General features: G+C 37.0%; 1 protein-coding gene and 1 pseudogene across 4 annotated transcripts in view; one reads left to right on the top strand and one right to left on the bottom strand.

Annotated features, from left to right (window-relative positions):
• Positions 1 to 26741, top strand: part of LOC109437491 (S-adenosyl-L-methionine-dependent tRNA 4-demethylwyosine synthase TYW1-like) — a 246138-nt gene that overhangs the window by 184944 nt on the left and 34453 nt on the right. For 3 of the 4 annotated variants that reach the window (XM_074328473.2, XM_074328475.2, XM_074328474.2), the window contains exon 14: positions 15950 to 16060. The exons of the other annotated variant lie outside the window; for it this stretch is intronic. In XM_074328473.2, the coding sequence (XP_074184574.1) occupies positions 15950 to 16060 (111 nt within the window). The remainder of the gene's footprint in view (positions 1 to 15949; positions 16061 to 26741) is intronic. 4 annotated transcript variants of the gene reach the window in all.
• LOC148758534 (signal recognition particle RNA) lies at positions 2469 to 2592 on the bottom strand (annotated as a pseudogene).

The following is a 26741-nucleotide window of genomic DNA, read 5'->3' as shown; positions in this document are numbered from 1 at the left end:
TTCTCATTTCTTTCCTTTTCCTTGAATTCCCATGTTGTAAATTTCTGTGTTAGTGGTTCTCAGGGCACAGGTAATTTTTACACTGTAAAAACTGTCCCATTCAATATGTCAGTAGAGCATCTCTTCCTTTCTCTCCCAACCTTCAAAGGATGGAGAAACACTGCTCTGTAGTGCTCTGTGCTTTTCTGAAGTGTAAATGCTGCTATTTTTTTTAATCCTCTAGTGGGATTTTTTGTTCTCCTTTAGAGCGTTTACTTACAATCTCTACTTACCTTATTAGCTGTCAGTGCTCCTAGCCTGTTTCATCTGTGCATTTTGCATTTCTCAGCTTTCTCTTCTTGTGGTTTCTCAAGAGAGGCACTTAAAACATCCCTTTGATCACTTGTCCATTGCGTGCATTATAATATGCAGTTGTGTGTGTGTTTATTTATATGCTTATATAAATAAGTAAAATATATGTGTGGTTTCCCCTTCCTTCTACTCCTTCACTCAGGCAGCATCTTCTGCACATTGACCATGTCCTGGGAAGGATGTCAAGCCCTTCTTTTCTTTTTGCTGTTGGAAGTAACTTAGAGGTACATGAATCTTCAAACTCTGGCCAACTCTGTCTCATATTCCTGCTGATGTGCATGGTCTTCTGAGGCTCTGCAGAACCTAAGGCAAATCAATTCCCACTTCCTTTACTAAATTTCTGGTCTTGGAGCACGAGAATTTGTTTAAAGGTATCTGCTATAATGGATAGTTGAGAACACGTGTGTCAAGAGACAGTTAAACTGATCCAATCTTGAGTCAGTACTATTAAAAATTGTGTGTGTGTGTGTACATGTTTTCTAATCCCACATTGTTTTTGTGTTTCCTTCCAAGACTTTATATATATATATATATATATATATATATATATATATATATATGTATATATATATACATATATATATATATATGTATATATATATATATATATATATATATATATATATATATTTATTTATGTCAATACTATGGCACATGTACAATTTTGTTTTTAGCTTTTTAAAAATTCAACACTATTACATAAAAATTATCCCTCTCAATTAAACATTCTTTTAAAACAGTTATTATCCATGAAAATAAGGATGCAAAAAAAAAAAAGCCCCCCTCCCCCTCCCCACTCTTTTCTGAGAATCACATCTGCATTGGGGACTCCTACTGTTCCGAGTGTGTTCCTCTGATATGTTGTGATTCACAACCACTGCTGTGAAATACCTCCAGTGTTAAATAGCCATATCATAAATCATGTAGCCATTTCTTGGGATTGAACATCTTGAGAGCTTACAATATCTCATTATTATAAATAAAGCTGAAGTGAACATTCGTACTCATCAGTATTTGTCCACAATTTTATTCCACAGGCTAAGTTTTTAGAAATGGAATTATTGGGTGAACAGATTAGAATATTTTTCACATTCCTTAATAATGTTGCCATATTACTTTCCACAATGTTCATACTGAATTATGCTTTCGCCATCAGTGAATTAGTATCTGTCTTGCTAAACTCTAGACAGCATTGAATATTGCTATTATACAAAAATCAGTTGCCAGTTTGATAAGCCGAAGCAGTACCTCATTACTGCTTCAATTTGCATTTCTTTGATTACTAGTAACTCCGTACCATATTTTAGGAGACCATTTTATCTTGTTTTGACACAGCCTCAACTCAAGTTCATCCTCGATTGCTACTGTCAAGATAAATCATTGAAATTAAGAGCTGTAGTTCTGGGATATACTAACCTCATCCAGAATATGTAGCACTGACAGCTGCCTAATTAGAAGCAACAGAATTCTAACTCATAAGTGTATTTTTTTAACTTTTTATTATGGATTTTTTAAAACACCCAAGAGAAGTAATCGTATCATAAATTCCTATGTAACCATGATCTTAGCTTTGACAGCTGTTAGCATGCTACATTTCTTGTTTCATCTGTCTCCTCACTTTTTTTAGTGTAGAGGGGACACTGGAATATTTCAAGTTAAATAACATAATATCATTTTATCCATGAATACTTGTATCTATTACATATAAGGACTTTTAAAAATTGAATGTCACCTCCCTGCACTTTGCATACGTTGTTTAACTTTTAATAGGATTTATTATTGGAGTGTATTACGTATACAGAAAAGTGCGCACATCTTCAATGAACAGCGTGGTGAATTATTACAAAATGAACATACCTCTGTATCCAGCAACGAGCTCAAGAAATAGGATATTAAGAGCACTCACAAGCCCCTCTCCTGCACCACTCATGTCCCCTCCTGGTCATGAGCCCTTCTCCTGTCTAAAAATAAACGCTATTTTTACTTTTTTAAAAAACGTTATTATTATTATTTATTTGGGGCATACAGGATTCCGTTAAATCAAGGAGGGCTTCAAAAGGGGTATGTCTCGCCCTGTTGCCCAGGCCGGAGTGCAGTGGCCTTCACAGGTGTGGCTCCACTACTGACCAGCACAGGAGCTTTCACCTGCTCGGTTTCCAGCCTGGTCGCTTCACCCCTGCTTAGGGAACCTGGTGGTGCCCCGCCCGCGGGAGGTCACCATGTTGATGCTGGACTCAGCACCCTGTGGCCAAGAACTGCTGGGCCCCTGCCATTCTCCTGCTTCAGCCCCGAGGAGCTGGGACTCCTGGCGCGGGGCTCACATTTTCTGCTGCTAGCACCATGAGGCAGTTTACCCTGTTTTTGAACTTTATAGACATCGAATCATACAGTGATAGGTCGGCCGGTAAAGGTACGTGCACGGTCAGGCAAGTTAAAAGTTCGTTACGAGAAAGTCTGTTTTATTAAGAGAAAGTGTATCGGGCTGAACAGAGACTGCTACAGCCCAGGCTTATGCCTAAAGGAGACTTGCAGCCCCGAGGGAGGGGGTAAGGAGGGATTTATAGGGGCTGTGCTAACAGGGTAGCATTGTTTGAACAGAAAATGCTGACCGCCTGTAAGCCAGTAGTTGTTTTGTGGCATTTTCTGTTATCACTAGTTTGGCTCTGTCTGCAGGCACAGGCCAACAGACATTTTGTTGTTTCCCTGCAGACATGGCTCTGTCTGTAAGTCAAGGTCTCTGAGACCTAACATTCAGAGACCTAACATTAAATCAAGGTCTTTAACATTCAGAGATCTAACATACGGTATGTATTCTTTTGTGAATATTTGTATTTTGCTTCACATACTTCTATGTTAGATTTACCCATGATATTGTGTACAGCTGTAGTCTATTCATTTTCATTGCCATATTTCATTATATGAATATGGCACAATTTATCCCTTTTACTATCAAAGAATACTCACATTGGGGCCGGCCCGGTGGTTCAGGCAGTTAGAGCTCCATGCTCCTAACTCCGAAGGCTGCCGATTCGATTCCCACATGGGCCAGTGGGCTCTCGACCACAAGGTTGCCAGTTCGACTCCTGCAAGGGATGGTGGCTGCACCCCCTGCAACTAACAACGGCAACTGGACCTGGAGCTGAGCTGCACCCTCCACAACTAAGTTTGAAAGGACAACAACTTGACGTGGAAAAAAAAATCCTGGAAGACACACTGTTCCCCAATAAAGTCCTAAAAAAAAAAAGAATACTCACATTGCTCCAGTTTTTCGCTATTATGAATAATCCTACTAATAATATTCCTGCATGTGTCATTTAGTGTCCATGTGTGCTCGTTTGTGTTGCTGGATCATTTGGTATGCATCCATTCATCTTCAGTAGATCGTGCCTGACAATTTCCAAATTGATATATGAATTTACACTCCTAACAGCAGTGTGTTCCAGTTGTTTCGCATCCTTGCCTTCACCTGGTTTTGTCAGTCTATGTGGTGGTTGTGCAGTAATATATTTTATAGATTTAATTTGTATTTCTGTTTATCGGTCATTTGGATACCCTCTTACAAGAGGAGTAATTGCTTCAAAGTTAGTGTTCTCTGTCATCAAATCATAAAAATCATTCTTAGTCCAAAGACATACAACATCATCCATCAAGTTTTATTTTGCATTATCTTTTTCTTATTGATTTCTAGGAGTTCTCTATTATAAATGTGAGTGTCTCTTTTTACTCTGTGGCTTGTCTCTGTATTCTCTCATGTCTTTTGATAAAGAGAAGTTGCTAATTTTAATGTAGAGTTTATCATTCTTCCTTTATGTTTAGTGCATTTTAAACTGTTTAAGAAAGTCATGAAGAGATTCTTATGTTATTTTCTAGACATTTTGTTGTTTATGTTTCACATTTAAGACTATAATACATTACAAATATTTTTTAAGTGTGGCTGTTCCCCCCCACACACAAGTGAGGATCTATTTGACTTAGCACTGTGTATTTAAATAGCATCTTTTCTATCTTATTCTACAGTGCCAATTTTGTCATAAATCAAGTATACATACATGTTTGGGTCTGTTTTTAGTTTCTCTTTTTTTCACTGCTCTACTTACAACTCTGCCAAGATCACTCTGTCTTAATTATTATGGCTTTATTAAGTCTTGATATCTAGTAGTGTTAAGTCCTTTAACTTTGTTCTCGCTTATGATTGATTAGGCTGTCTAGGTCCTTGGCATTTCCTTATAGATTTTAGTATCATGTCAATTGAAAGAAAAACCCAACAACCTACATTTTAGATTGAGATTGTATTGAATCTATATTCAATATGGGGAGAGATTAAATCTTTGCATCAGAGGCTAGCGAATATTTTAGGCTTTTCAAGCCAAGAGATAAAATGAAGGACATTATGTAGATATTGATATAGTAAGAGGGAAAACAGTTTCACAAATTGGTATTTACAAATTTCAAAATATAATAATGATTGCATACGCTTTTTTCTTTTTTTAAATATACAGATGTATTAAAGAGAAAAATGTATTGAAATCTATTGGCACTGTGTGTGTAATATTTTGCTTAATAGGATTCCAAAGTTACTGTTCTGTATCATCAACTTGATTGTAGTTGTTCACCCGTGAAAACCATTCTTAGCTCAAGGCCATGTAATAACAGGCTGTGGGCCAAATTTAGCCTGTGGGCCATAGTTTACCGACCTCAGCATTACAATATTGATGTATAAATCCATAAACAGTGTATAGCCCTCTATTTTTAAGGTATTCCTTAGGCTTTCAAAATGATGTTTTATAGGGTTTTTTTTTGTAGAGGTCATGCAATTATATTTTTTTAGATTTATTCCCAGATCTTTAATAACATTGGATCAATTGGCAAATTATATTTAAAATTTTTCATTTTCTGATTACTGCAGATGTATAGAAATAAAGTTGATTTTTGTATATTTGCTTTTTATCTAGCAACATTTGTAAAATGAGATTAATATTTTATCTGTACTTTTTTTGGGAATCCCATAATGTTTTTTCTTTCTTTTTCTTGTTAAAGCATTGGCTTCAACATTGCTAAGGTGTTGAAAATAACTTGCGAGAACTGGCCTTTTCTTGTCTGTTTTCTCAAAATTGGGAAAGTTTTTCATATTTTACAATTAAGTATGAATTTTGCTGTTGATTTTTTATAAATAGTCTTCATCAAACTGAGGAAATATCCTTTTATTTTTAATTTTCTAGGACTTCTTATTTTGAATGGCTGTTGAGTTTCTATCAAATTTTTTTGCTGCGTCTATTGAGATTATATGATAGTTTTCTTTTATTCTGCTAATGTAGTGATTGAAATACATTGATTTTCAAATACCAAACTGTACTCCATTACTGAAATAAACCCAACGTGTTCATTATGTATTATCTATTTTATATATCAGGAGATTCCTTTGTTTATTATATTTTAAAAGATGTTTCCATCTTTGTTCATGAGAGATTCTGAACTGTAATTTTCTTTTAATGACCTTGTCACGTTTTAATACCAGCATTTATGCAGGCCTCAAAATGAGTAAGAGGAATGGTCTCTCTCTATCCTCTGGAAGAATAATATTACATATTGAACTCCATTAATAATTATAAGAGCATTCAGAAATTCTATTTATCAGTTTTATTAAGTTGTATTTTCCTAGGACTTTGTACATTTTTATTTAAAATGTCAAAATATTGTGTGTAACTGCTCATAATATTCTTTTTAACATTTCTATTATATCTACAGGATCTAACCTTTCTTCATTACTAATACTTTTATATGCATGTTTTTATTTTGTAATCACTTTTCATTAACTTATCAATTTTTCTACAAATAACTTCTGGAATTTTTGCTCATCCCTATCCCTATTTTTTAGTTGAGATATAATTAATAATTGACATGTAACAGTGTGTGAGTTTAAAGCATACAGCGTGTTGATTTTGTTACCAGAGAGCAGACCCTTCTTGGCATGGTGTCCAGGTTCTTGGCTCCTCGAGCAAAGAATTGAATGAGACACAGAAATACAGTGGTGAAAGAGCAGTTTATTAGAAGCAAAAGTACACTGCAAAGAGATAGGAGTAGGCCTGAGCAATAGAGTGGCTCAAAAAGCGCTGACTGGCGAGAACTTGGAGTTTTTATTTCCTTCTCTTCTAGAATGGGCTACTCCTCTCTAGGTGTGGGGCCACTTGATTGCCACCTGTGATTCACAAGAGGCTATTACCTCTTCTGTTTAGACTGTGTATGTTCCTTCCCAGAATTCAGTCTGTTATTAATGAACTTTCAGGCGTATGTATGACATTATAATGATGGTATAATGAAGCTAAGGTGAGATGAAGGTCGTTGTAGCCTTTATTGCACAGGTGTGAGTGACCAGTGTAATCTAGTTAGGTATTTTGTATTCTTTAGCTTCCTTGTAGTGGCTAATGGTTATGGTAAACAAAGGAAAATTTGGGCGGAGAGGGGAGGTCTTGTGGGCAATTATTTCCCATAGACCATGTTGGACGTGCAGGAATGTTACTTGACGTATCCAGGTGTCTTGGAGACCCAATTCCTGTCTCCAACTGCCTGCCTTATGTCCCTCCCTGAGAGACGTGATCCCCGTAAGTCTCTATGGGAAGCTGAGGGACAGGAGATCTCTTCTTCTGTATCTGCTTCCTGTTGAATGTGCCCGTTGTCCCTGCCTATTGGGGATTCACGGGACTCTCTCCCTATCTGATCTTAGATGCGGGGAAGGGGTCTCCAGATCCGCCTGGAGGACCATGTTGACCTGTGTGGTCGGGATGTTCTGGAAGTCTTGCTGGGGCATCACTTATATCTGAATGGCCCCTAGATGAGGAGAGAGAGATTTTAGTTAATAGAGTTAAAAGTGTTGGCCCAAGAAGCAGGACTCAAAGCCATTGATGCAGGGTGACTGCATGATGAAAAATTTATTTAGCTTCATGGAGCCTGGCCTTTCTTCTGGTTTAACTGGTCATTCAGTTATTGTTCACCTGGGAGCTAAGCCTGGAAAAAGCACTGGGCCACAATGACTATAATCAGTAAGCATAAATCACAAGCTTTAGGGTAATTATCTAACGCATGTTGTAGGAGATTTCTATGATTCGGGTTAAAAACAATCTCTTATTTATGATTAAGAAACTGATTTATAAAATAATTAAGAAGCAAGAGCTAAGAAACTGGGGAAAAGGAAACTTAAAATCCCTATAGGAAACGAAACTTAAAGTTTTTCAGTGGGGGCACAGCTACTTGCTTGGCCCCATATAAATTTGATACATTTACATATTGCAAAATGATTACCATTGTAGTGTTAGCTAACTGCTTCCATCACATTAAGTAATTATAATTCCTTTTTTGTGGTGAGAATATTTAAGATCTTGTCTCTTAGCAACTTTGAAGTTTATAATACAGTATTGTTAACTGTAATCACAATGCTGTGCATTAGATCTAACTGCAAGTTTGTATCCTTTGACCAGCTCCCCTCCCCCACCAATTGTACCACCACCACCATGCCATGGCGTAACCATTCTACTCTCTATTTCTATGAGTTTGGCTTTTGTAGATTCCACACATAAGTGATATCATACACTATTTGTCTTTCTCTGTGTGACTTATCATAATGCCTTCAATGTCCATGTCCATACATGTCGTCACAAATGGCAATTTTCTTCTTTCTCATGGCTGAATAATATTCCATTGTGTATATATACCACATCTTTAACCACTCATCTGTTGATTTCAAAACTTACTCAAAACTATACTAATCAAATTTGTTTTACTTTTTCAAAATTATTTTGGCTCTTTGGGTTCATTTGCACTTCCACACACATCTTGAGAATCAACTTGTTTTTTCTGCAAAATGGGCAGCTTGAAATTTGACATTTTTTTCAGGTATTTTTGAAAGGTATTTTTCATTTTTTATTGAGGTGAAATTCAAATAACATAAAGTTAACCATCTTAAAGTAAACAATTCAATGGCATATAGTACATTCATAATGTTGTTTAATCACTACCTGTACCTAGTTTCTAATCATTTTCATCACTCCAAAATAAAATCCTATATACTCCCAGTATCTGACAACCACTAATCTGCTTTCTATTTGTATGGATATAACTATCCTGGGTATTTTATATAAATGGATTCATGCACTATGTGATTTTTTCCATTCCTGGGATAAATCCCACTTATTTATGGCATACAGTATTTTAATATGCTGTTGGATTCAGTTTGATAGTATTTTGTTGAGGATTTCTGCATCTATAGTCATAGGGGATATTGGATATTTTCTTGTGATATCTTTGTCTGGTTTGGTTTGAAGAGAATGCTGACCTCAGAGAAAGAGTTCAGAAGAGTTTCAGAATATTCTTGGAATGTTTGGCAGAATTCACCAGTGAAGACATCCAGGAAAGTCTGGAAACCAAAGTTTTGCCATGTAGGCAGAATGTGATGAAGCTCCAGTAAAACTGTAGACACATTTGGGATTTCTTGGTTGGCAATACTCCTGATAAGAAATGGCTTTTAATCTTATTGAAGACACCTTGTATGTGACTGTTGTCTGGTGCATATGTGTTTATAATTGTTATATCTTCTTGATGAATTAACCATTTATCAACATATAAGGACCTTTCTTGTCTCTTGTAACAATTTTTTACCTAGAGCCTGTTTTATCTGATACATTAGTATAGCCACTTCAGTTCTCTTTTGGTTACTTTGGATTTAAAGTGAGTCTCTTGCAGATAGCATGGCGTTGGTTAATTTTTTTAATCCATTCTACCTCTCTTTAATTGGTGAGTTTAATTAATTTATGTTTCAAGTGATTCTTGATAGGGAAAGACTTCTACTATTTTCCTATTTGTTTTCTATATGTCTTATATCTTTTTAAAATTCCTCAATTCTTCCAGTACTGCCTTCTTTTGTGTTTGATTTTTTTCGTTTTTAAATTAAAATTTTTGGGGTGTCAATGGTTAGTAAAATTACATAGGTTTCAAGTGTACAGTTCTATAATACTTCATGTATGTATCACATTGTGTGCTTACCACTTAGAATTAGTTCTCATTCCATCACCATATATGTGACCCCCTTTACCATCTTCCAATGTCCCCCACCCCCTTACCCTCTGGTAACCACTAAACTGTTGTCTGTGTCTATGAGTTTTTGTTTCTTTATTTATCTTGTTCCTTTGTTGCTTTTTCTTTCATATCCCACATATAAATGAAATCATATGGTTTTCGACTTTTTCTGTCTGGCTTATTTCGCTTAGCTTAATAATCGTTGTGAGAGGTGGCCCAGAGCAATGGCTGCGACCACCACCACAGCCGGTCCTGCTTCCACAGCTCCCTCCCCTTTGCCGGAACAAGTCGGGCTGCGAATCTGTGTCTGCGGTCCACAGTTCTCAGAACAGCAAATTTTCTGTTGTTTTGATCTGACACTGTGTCGTGCGGGGTACCCTGCTCGCTGAGCCATTTGTCGTGCGGGGGACCCTGCTCGCTGCGCCATTTGTCGTGCCGGGAGGCCTGCAGGGTCTCTGGTCCCGCTCCCCACATAACGCAGGACATGGTGAGGCCAAAAAGGAACACCCACGGAGCTTTAGGTAGGGGAGTCATACCACCACGGTCTCACTGGAGGCTGGGTTCACTGGACGTGCGACCTGCTGTCCGTTTTGTCTGCAACCCACCGACGACTCTCTTTCACTCTCCTCCGTAGCCGCAGCGGTTATATTGGCGGCTAATTGGCTAACTGGCTACAGCTGACGGCCATCTACTACCCGAGCCAGCACTCCTCCACGTGAGGCCGAGAGCCTGTAAACTACTTTCTGGGGCTCTGCCCCCACACACTGCTACTGTTTCGCTTCTAGCACCGGGCAGGTGGGGGCGGGGCGAGCTCTGGGAGGGGAGGGAGGGGGCGGCTAGTCTCAGTGCCTAAGGCTCCGTTCTCTGCTCGGCAGTGCGGGCTTAAACCACCGTTTTCAGCCTTCTTCCCTCAGTCTTTTCTCCGAGGTCTCTGCCGTGAGCGTTGGGTTCAGCCGTGTTATATGCTGTCCCCTCAGCCCTGTGGAGCCCTGGCGGAGCCCTAGCAGTCCGATCTCCCGCAGCTGCGGTAGTTCCGGGAAGCAGCGAGCTCGGCGCACTGAGCTGGGTCTGCATCCTGCGCCCGCGCGTCTCCGTCTCCGCTCACTTCTCCCTTTCCTCCTCCCTCCACTCGCGCGAATCTCCCACCTGTAGGTGATTTCAGTCGGTAGTGGGCCTCTTCGTCTTGCCTGTCTGCTGTGCAGGGAGTCCTTTGTGGAGTTTTTGTTGTTCGATTTGTTGTAAATTCCAGGGGAGCTTTACAGAGGCTCACCTCACGCCGCCATTTTTCCGGAACAGTCTAGCTTAATAATCTTGATTTTTTTCCTCTGTGTGCCTTTTTGATTCCCATTTCATTTTCTTTTTTGTATATTTCTTACTAAGATTTTAATTTATAACAGTCCAGTTTGAATTGATGTCAGGTTAACTTCAGTAACATACAAAAACGCTGTTTCTATACAACTTTATCTCCTTCGTGTTGTTAGTTTCACAGATTACGTTTTATACAATGCGTACCCATTAACAGATTTATAAATATTGTTATATATATATATATATATATATATATATATATATATATATCTTTTAAATCACATAGAAACAAAAAGAAGAGTTACAAAAATCGAATAAGACTGGCTTTTGTATGTACTAACGTAGTTATCTTTACCAAAGGTCTTTATTTCTTCATATGGTTTCAAGTTACTGTCTGGTTCCTTTCATGTCATCCTAAAGGACTACCTTTAGCATTTTGTGCAGAGGAGGTCTGCTAACAGTGAACTCCCTCAGCTTTTGTTTCTTTGGGAATAATTTAGTTTCTCCTTTATTTTTGAAGGGTAGTGCTTCCAGGTATAGACTTCTTGGTTGACAGTTTTTTGGTTTTGTTTTGTTTTTTGCTTTCAGCAGTTTAAAAATGTCATCCAACTGCCTCCTGTCTACTATGGTTGGTGGTAAGAAATTGGCTCTGAATCTTACTGAGGATCCCTTGTACATGACTAATCATCACTTCTGTCTTGCTTTCAAGATTCTCATTGTCATTTGATAGTTTGATTTTAATGTGTCTCAGTTTGGATCTTTTTGAGTTTATCATGTTTGGAGTTCATTGAGCTTCTTGGATGTGTAGATTCATGTTTTTCAACAAATTTTTGGATTTTTTTGGCCATTTTTTTCACATTTTTTTTTTGCCATTTTCTCCTTGCCTTCTGAAATTTACATAATGCATGTATTTGAATACTTTATGGTGTTTTTTATTTAAAAAAATGTAAGTAGTAAACCTACAACACTTCTCTTCCTCAGAAGTAAGAACTGTTAATGGCTTGATTTTTCTTTTATGATTTCTTATCCTGTTGAATCAGATTGTCTTTACTGAATCATAATTACAACATTGTCTTTGCACTTTTGATTTGCATTTTTCAGTTCATTAAGTTTTAAATTGGTTGGTTAATTTCTTTTGGGAGTAATTCTATAATAGTTTTCCTGCTCATCTTATTTGAATATAAAAAATGCTTCATTTGGCTGTATTGTGAGTTACATCTTTGAATTTGTTTTCTCATTATTGACTTATTTGACCTATCATATTGACCAATTTTGTTTTATCTCCCATAAACGGTATAAAACTTAATTAATTAAAGCCATTTTAAGAATAGACATGATTTCTAAGGACTCTGATAGGTTACCCAGTTTCTAGTAGAGGCATTAAATGTTCCTTTGCATTTAGAAACAATATCATCAATGAGGGATTGTTTTAATTTTAAGTTGTTTTTTTTGTTTTAAATAGTTTAGATGTAACTTTTTGACAAGCATAAAATTTGGTCAATATTCAATTTGGATTTTGTAGCTCGAGGAGACAGTCAAAAGGCAAAAGTGGTAGAGTCTTACCTCTGCTGGATTCCTGGCTCCTCTCTTCTTTCACTACTACTGTTGTTGCTAATTTCTTTTCTGACTCTGGTTTTGTTTATTTACTAGATTAGAATGTAAATTACACAATAGTCAGTACTTTGTTTGCTTTGTTCACTGCTATAACTTTAGCACCTAGTATTATGCCTGGCATATAGAAGAACCCAGTGACTGTTGATTGAATTGATGCCTCTAAACAATTGAATCTGTAGAGCTACTGATGGTGGTAGCGATGATGGTAGTTGAAATTTATTCATACTTTTCGAGGTGCCAGGCCATGTTCTGAGTCCTTTATTTCTTTTAACTTTACAACAATATTATAAGATATAGATACCATTACTCTCCCTACTTTACAGAGGCACAGAGATCATGTTTAAACTTACACAGTTGACTCCAGAGCCCAGTAACTCAATTGCTACTCTACTCTTTTCCTCATCTTATACTTTTCCCTCTTTTCTCCTGTTCTTCCTAACTACTCAGGCCTGTTCTACTTTACATCTAATCCTTCCCCCCCTCCCCAGTTCCTTTTGATAATCATTTAACATTTACCTTTGGAATTTTGACCTCAGTTTTCATTACATGTATTTTTAGTCCATGCATTGCTTTCCTCAAAGAAGCAAACATAAGTTAAAACCCAAATTTGAGATCCGTCACAAAGATCCAGTCTAAATTACAAAGGTTAATGTCTACATCTCTTGCCGCATAGCACAGCTGCACATTCAGTGTGATGTTCCTTTCAGACATCTCTTCCCTACCCCTATATTATTGGGTTATGCCCTCCACTGTGGGGAAAAAAATCATAGACTCTCAAACAGCAAATACTTGAAATTATAATATGCCAACTTCTTGACATTTTTAAAAAATCACATTGTGACATTTTACAAATCACATTATAGCCTGAACAGCAAGTAACTAAATTGTTTGCCTGAATTAAATACCTTTATCCTCATTTTTATATTCCATAGTATTGTACCATCTCTGTCTCGCAGATAATATGCCACATTCAGAAAATCCTGCAGTAATAACCAATCTGGAACCCATGCAAATTAAAATTACCAACTAAATCCTCAAACTGAAAAAAATAGGTCTTACTCAAGTGAAATTAATGCAATCCAATTTGTACTCTAATTTTTTTTTCTTTTTTAACAACAACAAAAGGATAAAGGAACAATGGTAAGCATTTTTTTGCAAAGGAAATTCTAGTTCTCACCTTTCAAGGAACATCTGTACCCAGTTTTTGTTTCAATCTGATCTAGCTGGAGTTTAGCACCTTTTCTTCTTCTATAGACTTTAGGAGCTGCTTTATCTAATTTTAAACAGTCTTTAAGCCTCTGAAATGATTTCATTGAACAAACTCCCCACAGACACAGGGAAACCCAGATATGAAGTTGATAGTTTGAAATAAAATATAATCAAATCTAATAACATTGCTTTTTGAGTAACCCCATAGTGCTTTTCTTTGTCTTTGACGATTTGAACATAAGTATGCTATATATTAGAATGTAAATGTACTAAAGTTGCTTATTTCTCTTGATACAAACATATTAAGAAAGTGAAAAGGAAAGCCATAGTGTGGAATTACATGATATTTATAAATCCATCATGATTTTCCGTGTAGGCGAGTTTTTGTTATGGTCTCTCAGAAAAGTTTATTTTATTCACTGTCTGTGTTATTTCATTAATTATTCATTAGGTATTTTATTAATGAATTTTACAATTGTCAGTAGAATTTTCTTTGCCTCCTTTTCTGTAATTGTACATATAGTATATAGGTAGCATGCAACCCTCATTTTACACAGGTAGAAACTGAAAACAGAGAGTTAAAGATACCGAGCTTGTGGTCTGGGATTGAGTCAGCCCTAGAGTCCGAATTAACCCCACTACTCTGTGCTAAGAAAGCCGTTCATTTTTCTATTTTTATTTGGTAACTGGCTACTTTTTCTTAATCTACTTTTAGTTAATTTCCTTGGATTTCCAAGAAGCCAGTTGTATCATTTGCAAGTAATTATTATTTTTGTATACTATTCAATAATTCTTGTTCTTGCCTTCTTGCTTTGATTTTAACTTTCAGAGACATGTTTATAAAAATAATAAGAGTGGACATTCTGACTAAATGGGAATGCCTCTAATTTTTAAGCCACTAAGAAACATCGACCAGTGACTGGAGAGTGTTTTATCTTAAGCATGTGTTTTTAAATTTTTAAGTTTACCAGATGGTTTTTGATATGCGTATTGTTTTGTTTTCAAATTTTGAATGGCTTTTAAGCTGTATAAAAGGTCTCTGTGTATCTGTGCAGATGATCACATGGCTTTTCTGTGTTGAACTATTAATGTGATAAATTGTATTAATATATAGCCTAATATTGAATCATCTTTGCATATCTAGAATTTTTAACATAGTGTTGAATTTTATTTGCTAAAAATTTCTAGAAGATTTTTTCATACAAGTAAGATTGGTCTGCAGTTCTATATAGCATTTTTGTTACGTTTTAGCATTGGGTGAATTCTAGCTATGTAAAGGGAATCTGGGTGATTTCTCTTTTCATATATTACGTGCTGCATTTTAAAAATAATTTTGAGTACATTTTTCTGGTATGGCTGCCTAATACTGTTCGTTAAATATTTCTTGGTTTTCTTCATTAAAGATCTCAAGTGTTTCTTCTTTTTTACTAATTATATAAATCATCAAACGTAGACAAAAGTAGAGAGATTGGTATCACTTTGATCCTCTCTCACCTCACTTTGTTTTTCTCTACAGTATTTTGAGCCTTGCTACTTAAAGCATAATTTGAGGTTTAGCAGCCTGGGTATTACTTGGGACCTTGCTACGGTGAATGGATGTAATCATGTACACATAACCGCATGCCTCAGATCACCTCTGCAATATTCGATTGGTTATAGACAAATCACAGGTCCTGCCCCCACCATTGCTTTAGATATTAAACTATCGTTAATAATGTTCTTCTGAGATGTTTGAGCAAGTCTTAGAACTTTTAATAATTTGTCTTGGGTTCTAATAGGTAGCTACAAAGTCAAAGCTATAAACTTTTTAAAGGCTTTGAGGACTATTGTCTCATTGCTTTTCAGAAAACCAGTACCTCTTTTGGTTATGTAGTAAACAAACAGCAACATTGACAGTTTATAAATGTGCCTGTTCTGCCAATAATAGATCATTAAATAATGAGGAAGCAGGAAAGAGGGCAAGAGTAATTAGAAATTCTTATCATAAACAACTTGAGTGATTGCTTACCTAGACGCCTGAAGGTTATTTGAATTAATTTTTGACAGTCTAAAATATCATTTGCAAGTAATTATTTTTCGTATACTCTCCAATAATTTTTGTCATTGCCTTATTGCTGATGCAATGTATATTTGTCAAGAAACTTTTGGGTACCTAATTTGTTAAATATTGTGAGTGAAAAAAAAGAAACATGCCGACACCTGTGCCTTTAACAGGTTTGTGGGAATCTTATTACTTTGGTTACACTTTTTTTCATCATTCTACAAAATAGACCTTCAGTGTGTAGAAGTTCATGCTGGATTTCATCTCTACCTGGGTTCTCTCTGGTTTGAAGAAATTTGAAAGTCTTCCTAAGGTGTGACTTCTACCAGGATAACAAAGCTGGCTTTTCCTTTGTTTTAGCAACAGCGTACTGTCTACAGACTGACTCTAGTGAAAGCGTGGAATGTGGATGAACTGCAAGCTTATGCTGAGTTGGTGTGCCTAGGAAGCCCTGACTTCATCGAAGTGAAGGTAGGCCCCAGCGGCCACTGCTGTGCACATTTCCCATGATGCTTCGTAGGAAATTAAAAACGGTGAAGTTAAAAATCTTTAAAACGCTACAGGAGGTCCCAGATGTTTCATTTATTCATTTAGAAATATCAATCAAGAAGCTGGCATTGTTCTAGGCATTGGGGATATTAGCAGTAAAGACTAAGCATTTGTTCTCACAAAGCTTACAGTTTAGTGAGAGGTAGACAATCAACAGAAAATGAATCTTTAAAAACTATATACAGTTGACCCTTGGATAACGAGGGGTTAGGAGCGCCAACCCCCTGTGCAGTTGAAAATCTGTGTATAACTTTTGACTTCCCAAAAGTTTAATTAACTACTAATAACTTACTGTTGACCTTACTGATAACATAAGTTACTATTGGCCTTACCAATAACATAAACAGTTGATTACCACACATTTTGTATGTTTTGTTACATACTGTATTTTTATATCATGTACTGTATTCTTACAATAAAGCAAGCTAGGGAAAAGAAAATGTTATTAAGAAAATCATAAGGAAGAGAAAATACATTTATAGTATTTACTGAAAAAAATCCACCTGTCAGTGGACCCGTGCAGTTCAAACCTGTATTGTTCGAGGGTTAGCTGTAGTAACATTAATATGCTGAGAAATAAAATAGTGTTATAGTGAATAATTGATTGGCTTTTAAGTAAACTTTTATTATGGAAAACTTCAAACATCTACAGAAGCAGAGAGACTGGTCTCATGAACCACATTCATTCATCACCCGGTTTCAAAAATTACCAACTCATATTTCAGCTATATCCCTACCCATTTCTCTGCTGTTACCCTATTATTTTGAAGCAAACCCCCATATTATATCATTTCTCCATAACTGTTGCAATGTATATCTCTAAAAGATATGCACTCATTTTAAATACTTATTCAGAATACCGTTTTCATAACTTAACAACTTTAACAATAATCTTTAAGTACTAGAACATAAAAAGTTTCAAACTTGACCAGTTATTTCAACAGTATTTTTGAAACTAGATCCAAATAAGGACCATTCATTGTAGTTTGATTATTTTTCCCTTAAATTTCTTTTAGCCTATTAGTTCCTCTTCTATATGTTTTCCCCCTTATAATTTATTTTGTTGAAGAAAATGGGTTATCCTGGCTAGTTCCCCATATTTTTTTTTTTTAGATCTTGCTGATTGCGTTTTCCTCTACCCCCTGTATTTCCTATGGATTGGGAGTTATTAATAGATAAAGAGATTGATCAGTCGTGTGTGTGTGTGTGTGTGTGTGTGTGTGTGTGTGTGTGTGTATGTGTATGTGTTTGCATTTCAAGATTATTTCATTGGTGGTATTGTATACTTCCAGCAGGAGGCATGTAATGTCTGGTTGTCTGTCATTTTTACCAGTGTTTCTTTGGCGTGGATTCCTGTAAGTGAATTGATGTATCAAAGGGTAAATCCATATATTGTTTTGCTAGATATTGTGGTTGGCTATTCTAGATTTCATAAGCAAGAAGGCTTTTCTTAGGAGATGACTTTTTCAAAACTGATCCTAAATACTAAGAAGCAACACCACATGCAAAGGCTTGGGGTCAGAGCATCCTGGCAGTTGGCACAGCTGGTGTACAGAGGTCCTACGTGATCTCTGTGGGGAGGTTGGAGTTGGCAGTGACACCAGATGAATCAGAGAGGTGGACTGGGGCTAGATTTTGTTAGGCTTTTCAAGCAAGGATAAGAAAATTGGATTTTATACTGAGTTTTTTGGTAAGCTTTTCTCTATGCTATATGTCCTATTAAAGGGCTTTAAGTAGAGAGTCATGTGATCTGATTTCTGATTTTAAAATATCACCTTGCTGCTGTCAGGAATGGATTTTAGAGGGTGGTAGTAGAAGTAGATAGACCAGTTACAAAGCAGTGGCTTAATCCAAGTAAGAGAAGTGATGGCTTGGGAGAAGTCATTGGTAACACAGTTAGAGAAGTGTGGCTGCATTTGGAATAAATGTTGGAAATAGAACCAACAGAATTTGTTGCTAGATGACATGTAGGGAGTGAAAGAACAAAAGGAATCGAGAATAGCACTGGTTTTTTGACTTAAACAGTTGTGTGGATGTGAAACAGTTACTGAGATGGCAGGACCAGTGTGGGAGGGAGGTTAAGTTTGGGGAGTAATTTCATGAGTTCTATGTTGGCCTCATTAAATTTGAGGTACTTTTTAAAATATCCAAGTAGTTTCTAATAGACCATAGGTTATATAAGCCTGGAGGTCAGATATGGCAAGGCTGGCAGTAATGATTTGGAAGTCCTCAGCGCGAGATGCAAGTTAAAGCTATGGAGTGGTAAGAGGCAAATGGCTTTCTTAAACAACTAAGAGTCCACAAAATGAGAGAAGATGACCAAAAAATTCACCCAGTCTCTGAAAATTCGACTCTTCAGTTTCTGTTTAGGTAGTTGAATGCACTCTCTGTCATTAGAGGATGTTTCAGAGTTTTATAGCTGTCTTTTAGTAAGTTTGGCTTTCTGTATTACTCTGGAGGGGTGGGAGGTAGGAACAGATGAAATATTGCTGTCTGAGTGTGTGATATTTTATCTTTAGTCAGGTCAAAGACACTCTTTTCTTTGAAATTGCTCTTAATTAATGATGCAAAGATACAAACTACATCTGAAATATATGTGTTGACTTAAGAAAACCTTGCCAATATCAGGGATTAGTGTGTTTTAATTTATGATTTAGCTGTTAAATAATCCTGCCTCAAATTATGTTGTAGTAAAACCTCTATTATAAAGCAACTTGGTTGGATCACACAGTCACCTTTTTCATTTTCCTTTCTTTTCCTTTCTTTTCTCTTCCTCTCTCTTCCCTCCTTCCCTCTCTTCCCTCCTCTCCTCCCTTTTTCCTTCCTTCTTCCTTCCCTCTCTCCCTCTCTTCCTTCTTTTTTTCCCTCCTTTACAGTCACGTTTTCTATAATGAATGAGATATTTCACAATCTGAAAAGAATTGACCAATATTCATTTTTAAAGAAAGATGGCTACTGTGTAAACAGTGTAATTCTCTGATGGGTATTTTTTAGTTGAGCAAACTAGTAACATAACTAGGAAATGGATAAAACCTTCTGTCTATATCTGAGATGAAATAATGACATAATTTCTTTCAAACAATATTTCCATTTTACTATTTTATCTCTGCGTTCAACAGATATTTTTAAGTTCTCTCCATGTGGTGCGCCTTGTCAAAGCACGAAGATAAAAAATTTGATACGGATATGCTATTTGGCAAATGGATGTCTTATTGAACAAGGCAAAGTCTACAAAAGTAATAAAGCTACATTGAGGGTTTTATTTTTAAATTCTTGGAGAAATATGTATTCTAATCACAAGATAAATGTCTTATTTAAATAATAAAATATGCTGTAGTAGATAACAGCTTGTGTTGTATCAGGGGAAAGCATGGTGATGAGCAGCTTGTCTCTTACAGAAAACCTGCAGTATCGCCGTAGGAAGGACCTGGGCCACTGGGGATTGGGTCACGTACTGAGTAAAATTCAGCTCTCCTTTGTCTAACGAGTTAATGAAGTATCTTCCTTTTAAACTGAAGTAAGAAAAGGGGTGTTTACAGAATATAGTATGCTACTGAGGAACAGAACAAGTTAATAAACTAATATTTATTATTTGATTACATTTTTACCTACATGTTTAGATATATTTATATAAGAAGTATGGAAGGATATATATCAGATTGGTAACCGTGTTCTATTAATATTTGGTAGAAAAGGAAGGAGAGATTTATTAATTTCACTTTTTTTATACTCTTGTGTTGTGTGAATTATTTTAGTGAGCATGAGTTGCTTTTGTAATTCAAATGATTGAAATGAAATTTTGTAAGTGGAGAGGCATGCTTCCTGTTCAATAGGGCTAAACTCTTTAATGTCTGAAAAGGCAACTTTTTGTTGTTCTTATTAATTAAAGTAAAATTTTTCTAAAATGGAGGAGTTTTAAGAGTAATCATAATAAACCCTTTCCAACAATCATTTGATGAGAGCTAGCAATATGGCAGGCTAAGATAACCTCAGATTCCTCCAAAACAAACACACGTGTTATGATAAACATACTTGTGATAGCAGAGCGGGTATGTTGGGTCTGTAAGCAGATTCCTTAGGGGTTAGAAGAAGAGAGACCACCCTGGTAGAACTGCACAGCCCTGGCTGAGACAGGACTTGTGTTTAAAGAATAGAAGACTAGGCCCTTCCGTGAAAGCCTGAATTAGGACAAAATTTACCCACTGACACAGAATGGCACTTGGAGGCTTGTCCCTTACCTATGCTTTTGGTAAAAAGAAAGGTCTCCCAGGACCTACCCCTCAAAAGGAGTTGGCTTTCAAATATAATAGTACCTCAAGGTTACATAAATATTCTGCAGATGTGAAATGGCTCGTACAGGTTGATCCTCGGCTGGTGATACTCCTGGGGCTCTGCACCGGCGAACATCATACCGTTCATATCCTGTGTCTGTATTGCCTTCGTGTGTGTATGTGTGTATGTGGGGCGGGTGGGCTGGGGTGCCGGAATCTCTCATAGTCCGCACACACTGGAGTCTCAGGGGGAAGAGGGAAGAGCACAGCTTTGATACATTCCTGGAAGGTACCGAAGGAGCCTGGGACAGGTTACTTATCTTCCTTGAGCCGAAATTTCCTCACGATTAAAATTAGAATAATAACAACAATTTAATAGCTTTGTTTTGGTAATTCAGTGGTGTAATATGTATGCCTGGATTCAGTAAATGTTTAGCTCTCTTTCCAGTAAGCACATTTATTTAAATCAATAGAAGCATTTCTTTATTATCTTGATTTCCTCTTTCATTGCTGGTCTTGTAAAATATTTGTCTGTTGTAATCCCTGTAAATTAACATATATTTTAGCTTCATGAGGCTCAAATTGGCCTTTATTTGCTAGCCTGAGAATCTTAACTACCACTGTTGGCTTGCTTGTTTGTGAAAATGTGTTTTATGTTACAAGCATCTGCCTCATTGAAAAATTTTCATAGCACAATCTGTTTACAGTGAAATACTGTCTTTGTAGTCTCTGCCCAGCATCACACCTTAAGAATAGTTACTGCTCGGTAATTGTTTCTTGTCAAATGATTTAAGACTCTCTTACCCTTAGCAGTGTACAAGGTCTGACAATTTAGTTCGTGAACTTGCCACCATGCACTTACATAGGCAGCACTGTACAAACAGCTCAGTAAGGTTTCATAACCTTGGTATATCAGTGTCTCACAGCTGTGTTCATGTTGACGTGTGGCGGTGTCTTGCTGAGTGGCGTTCATTATTGTTGTGTGTTTTGTATGCCGTCACGAGAATGTCTGAGCTTGAATTAGAACAACGAATGAACAAACATTAAATTTCTTGTTAAGCTTGGTAAGAGTGGAAGTGAAATCAGGGACATGTTAGTCTAAGTTTATGGGGATAATGCCATGAAGATAACATCAGTGTACAAATGGATTAAATGTTTTTCTGAGAGGAGAGAACACGTCACTGGTGAAGAGAGGTCAGGGCGGCCAGTAACAAGCAGAACTGATGAAAACATTGCAAAAATTTGTCGAATTGTGCATCAAAATCGTCGGCTGACTATGAGAAGCATAGCAGACCAAGAGAAACAATTAGGAAAATCTTCGCTGAAAATCTTGGCATGAGAAAGCTGTGTGCAAAAATAGTTCCGAAGGAGCTCACCGATGAACAAAAGCAGAGGAGAGTCAAAGTTTGCCAAGACCTTTTGGGAGAGGCAAGACGATGTTTTGGGCTGTGTTATCACTGGTGATGAAACATGAGTGTATCAAAATGACCCTGAAACAAGTGTCAAAATGCACAATGGAAGTCAGCCAATTCTCCACGACCACAAAAGTTCCGTCAGTCCAAATCAAGAGTCAAAATGATGTCGCTAACCTTTTTGGATATCAGAGAGATTATTCATTATGAATTTGTACCAACTGGGCAAACAGTTAACCAAGTTTACTATTTGAAAGTGCTGAAAAGGCTGCGTGGAAAAGTTAGATGACCTGAACAATTCATGGCTCTTGCATCACGACAATGTGCCAGCTCACATGGGACTGTGAGGGGGTTTTTAGCCAGTAATCAAATAACTGTATTGGAACACTCTCCCTACTCACCTGATCTGGCCCCCAATGACTTCTTTCTTTACCCAAAGATAAGGAAATATTGAAAGGAAGACATTCAGGACCTCAAGGGTAATACGACAACAGCTCTGATGGCCACTCCAGAAAAACAGTTCCAAAATTGCTTTGAAGGGTGGATTAGGTGCTGGCGCCAGTGCATAGCTTCCCAAGGGGAGTACTTCAAAGGTGACCATAGTGATATTCAGTGATGAGGTATGTAGCACTTATTCTAGGATGAATTTGCGAACTTAATTGTCCGACCGTGTAACTGTCACAGAGCTCAGTCCTTGCAGAATGCATCTTGTAAAACAAATGTTTTAGCAATGCCTCACTCTCTACACAAAGGTAAGGAATAGTACCCATTGTTTGTGTAGCTAGCACTATCTAACCAGTGTTTATTAGGTGGTTCATGATCGTTAGAGAGTAGAAAAATCCCGAATAATATGAATGAAATTTTTTTTTATTTTTATTTTTTATTAGTTTCAGGTATACAAAACAATGTAATAGTTAGACATTTATCATTTATAGCCCTCACACAGTGATAATTCTCCTCCCCTCATCTACTACCCCTCTGACATCGCACACAGCAATTACATTTCCACTGTCTCTATTCCTAATGCTGTACTCCGCTTCCTGTAACTATATACATATATATATATTATATATATATATATATATATATATATATATATATATATATATATATATATATATAAAATTATAGTTGACACTCATTATTGTTCAGCTTCAGGTATACAGTGCAGTGATCAGGCATCTACATCGTCCCTGAGGTGGTCTCCCTAACGAGACAAGTGTCCATCGGATACCCTACAAAATCTTTACAACATTATTGATTACATTCCCCAAATTGACTTTTGTATCCCCATGACAATCTTGTGGTTACCGGTTGTGCTTTCTAATCCCCTCATCTTCCCCTTTATCCCCACCCACCTCCCATCTAGCAACCCTCAGTTTTTCCTCTATGTCTCTGAGATTGTTTCTGATTAGTTCATTTATTCTTTTCTTTAGATTCCACATATAAGTGAGATCATGTGGTATTTGCCTTTCTCTGTCTGACATTTCACTTAGCATAATGCTCTCTATGTCCATCCATATTATTGCAAGTGGTAAGATTTCTTTTCTTCTTTATGGCTGCATAATACTCCATTGTATAAATGTACCACAGTTTCCTAATCCAGTCATCTACCGATGGGCATTTCGGTTCTTTCCGTGTCTTGGCTATTGTGTATAGTGCCGCTGTAAACATAGGGGTGCATAAATATTTTCTAATTAGAGTTTTGGATTTCTCTGGGTAAATACCTAGGAGTGGAATTGCTGGGTCATAAGGTAGTTCTATTTTCAGATTTTTGAGATACCTCCATACTGTTTTCCATAGTGGCTGCACCAAACTGCAATCCCACCAACAGTGCATAAGCGTTCCCTTTTCTCCACATCCGCGCCAACACTTGTTGTTTGTTGATTTGTTGATAATAGCCATTTTGTCTGGGGTGAGATGGTGTCTCATTGTGGTTTTATTTGCATTTCTCTAATGATTAGTGAGGTGGAGCATTTTTTCATACGTCTGTTTGCCATCTGTATGTCCTCTTTAGAAAAATGTCTCTTCATATCCTCTGCCCATTTTTTAATTGGGTTGTTTGTTTTTTTGGAGTTGAGTTGAGTGAGTTTTTTATAAATTTTGAATATTAACCCCTTATCGGATATATCATTGGCAAATATCTTCTCCCATTCACTAGGATCCCTTTTTGTTTTATTGATGGTTTCCTTTGCTGTGGAAATTTTTTATTAGATCAGAAAAGTGTTCTGGGTTTATCATCATAGAAGAATTTGCTACTTGTTCTTTAGGTCACTTGGCATAGATTGGTTGGGGGTACAGAGAGGAACAGGTGCACCCCCTCCCTTCAAGAGCTCAGAATTTTCACACATTAATCAGTTACCTGGTAGGAGATTCACACAAGACATGATGATGATATTGGGGTCAGATGTGGTCAGAGTTCCTGACTGGAGATTAAAGAGACGATGGGCACATTGGCCAGGTAAAGACTGGATGCTGAGTGGGGCGGTCCAGTAAGAATGCCTCGAAGCCTTGCTGAGATTGAGCTGGTTGGGTTTTTTTGCTGGAGGAGGGTGGGTCTGGAAGCATTTTTAGGGTATAGGAGATACTTGTTTTGAGCATATCGCTGCAAAAAGTTGTAAAGACATTTCTTTTGTCATTGAACTACAGGGGACAAAAACAGTATCAGAAGTCTTTTGACACGTAGTCAGTGTAATTAGAATATCAAGCTGCCAAAATCCTGCTCTGCTCATAGATCTCAAAGCCCCAGGTAAACTTTTCAAACAGCCAGTAAAAAGAGACCTTATGGCCCTGTCTTCTAGAGCAGAGAGCTATCAGCAAGGCACCAGGGTAATGGTGTAGGGTATGCTTTTCACTGCCAACCCGATGGTCTGTTCTTCGGAACTTTCTTTGGGTCTGCTTGTCATTTGTCAACCTGTAGATTCTAGATCGAGTGGCTGCATTTCAGTTGCCACATTATCCCCATCTGTTTTCTTGAGGTTGTGTTTTTTTCAAAGTTGTGAGGGAAGAACTTGGTGCAGGTGATAAATTGGGCAGGTGGGGGGGTTGGTGGTGGGATGAGACCGTGTCAGATAGCCCCAATGTGAGGGAAAATGAAGAGTTTTTAAACAATGCAAGGTCAAGTGTGCTCAGGAATGAAGCAGGTGGTCATCAGTAGACTGAGTGCAGGGTGAAGTGAAGCAACCGCAGCAGAGAAGACCGCTCCAGACAGCGAGGCACCAGAGGCAAGCTGGGGGAGGGCTCAGGGGTTCTCCAAAATGCCTCTTTTCCGGAATGAATTCACTGCAACTGGTTTTGCCCCCAGCATTCTGTCATGGTGAAGGTCTTGGGCTCTGGCTGGCCCACCTCGGAGGATTTTGTTTGGCTAAAATGAGAACTCTGAGGTGAAAGTGCTTTGTGAAGTGCTGTAACGCATCGTGCAAGTGTATGGACAAGTATTATGTGAAGGCACAGTGATAAACTGTGGCATTCATTCTTTAATTTCACTTCTAAACCAAATTTCTCCTTATGATTAATGATTTATTATTGCTGAATAAGAAATACTAAAATATTTTCCAAAGCCATTGTCATAAATATAAGATCTTGTCTAAAACCTCTGTTTCGGTAAACTTTTTAAATACTGAAAATAAATTCCTTTGAATTAACTATTATATGTGTGGCTGTTCATATAATTCATACATCATAAACAGTATTTAAATTGACACAAAGTTCATTTTTATGACTAATTTGACCTACCAGTAAATAATTTTCGTGGTTTTTATTCATGTAGGTACGTTTAGCACAATTTTGCATCCATGCCTTCTTTAAGATTTTTTAAACTATTGTATTGTTTGCTTTTCTAATTCACCTAAAACTCAGACTCAGTTTAATGAATTCTATAAATCATTGGGCTAGTAAAGAAGATTCTCTTGTTTATTGTAATTAAGCTAGGTTGCCTATGGTTTATGTTCAGCAAAGGTCTTCTCAGTTTAGGATACCAGCAATGTTTGTTTTATTTATTTAGTAGTTTCAGGTGTAAAAGAAAAGAATAAATGAATGAACTAATCAGAAACAGTCTCAGAGACAGAGAGGAAAAACTGAAGGTTGCTAGACAGGAGGGGGAGGGGGAAGATGAGGGGATTAGAAAGCACAACCAGCAATGTTTTTGAACAGCCATCTGGAGTAGAGCGTTTTGCAGAGCTCATGAGTTTTAGGCCAAGTCCTAGCTCTGCCATCTGTAGGGTCAGGGGTCCCTCTGCAGTGCTCATTTGTGGGTTTTTTATTTAATGTCATTCTGCTCCCCTTTAATAATGTGTATGCATATGTGTGTCTGTATGTGAGATAGAGAGGATGAGAGAGAGACAGAGAGTGCACGTTTTTTATTTCAGTTATTCCCTACTTAGTAGCAACATGTTTAGAATATTCAAACCATTTGCCAATAAAGTTTGATTCTGGGGTATTTGAAGAGCCTACAAATTTAAGACATACCTTATTATTAGAAAATTAATCATTTATCATTATGCACCTTACCAAATAGAGAACTTAGTTATGAAACCTTTGGGGTTTATATGCCTGGGGTGTCAGGTAGAGTTCAAAACAGAAGCACAGTTATCTCACTGCGTTCGTAGTGAACGGGAATTTCTGTGGAGGTGAGATACATGTATGTACATGTAGGTGTGTTGAAATGTATGTATGTATATCCACAAATGTATTTCCTATCTGGCATGATTCTTTGTATATATGTGTTTGTATATATATATATATATAATATCCATATACAAAATAATTACAAACTGAAATCCTTAAGGAATAAAGAATAGCAACAAGATCCACCCAGCCCTTCACAGAAAGTTGACCAACCTCAAGTCTAAACTGTACTAGAAAAAGGGAGCTTGCCTTATTTTCCCAGTGAAGAAATTGTTCAGTGAATTTTTATGGGGT

The sequence above is a fragment of the Rhinolophus sinicus genome, chromosome 3 (genome assembly GCF_057876585.1).
Source record: "Rhinolophus sinicus isolate RSI-liver-muscle chromosome 3, RSI-T2T, whole genome shotgun sequence".
NCBI classification, from domain to species: Eukaryota; Metazoa; Chordata; class Mammalia; order Chiroptera; family Rhinolophidae; genus Rhinolophus; species Rhinolophus sinicus.
The sequence above is the reverse complement of the archived record's forward strand: the minus strand, read 5'-3'. Positions and strand labels throughout refer to the sequence as shown.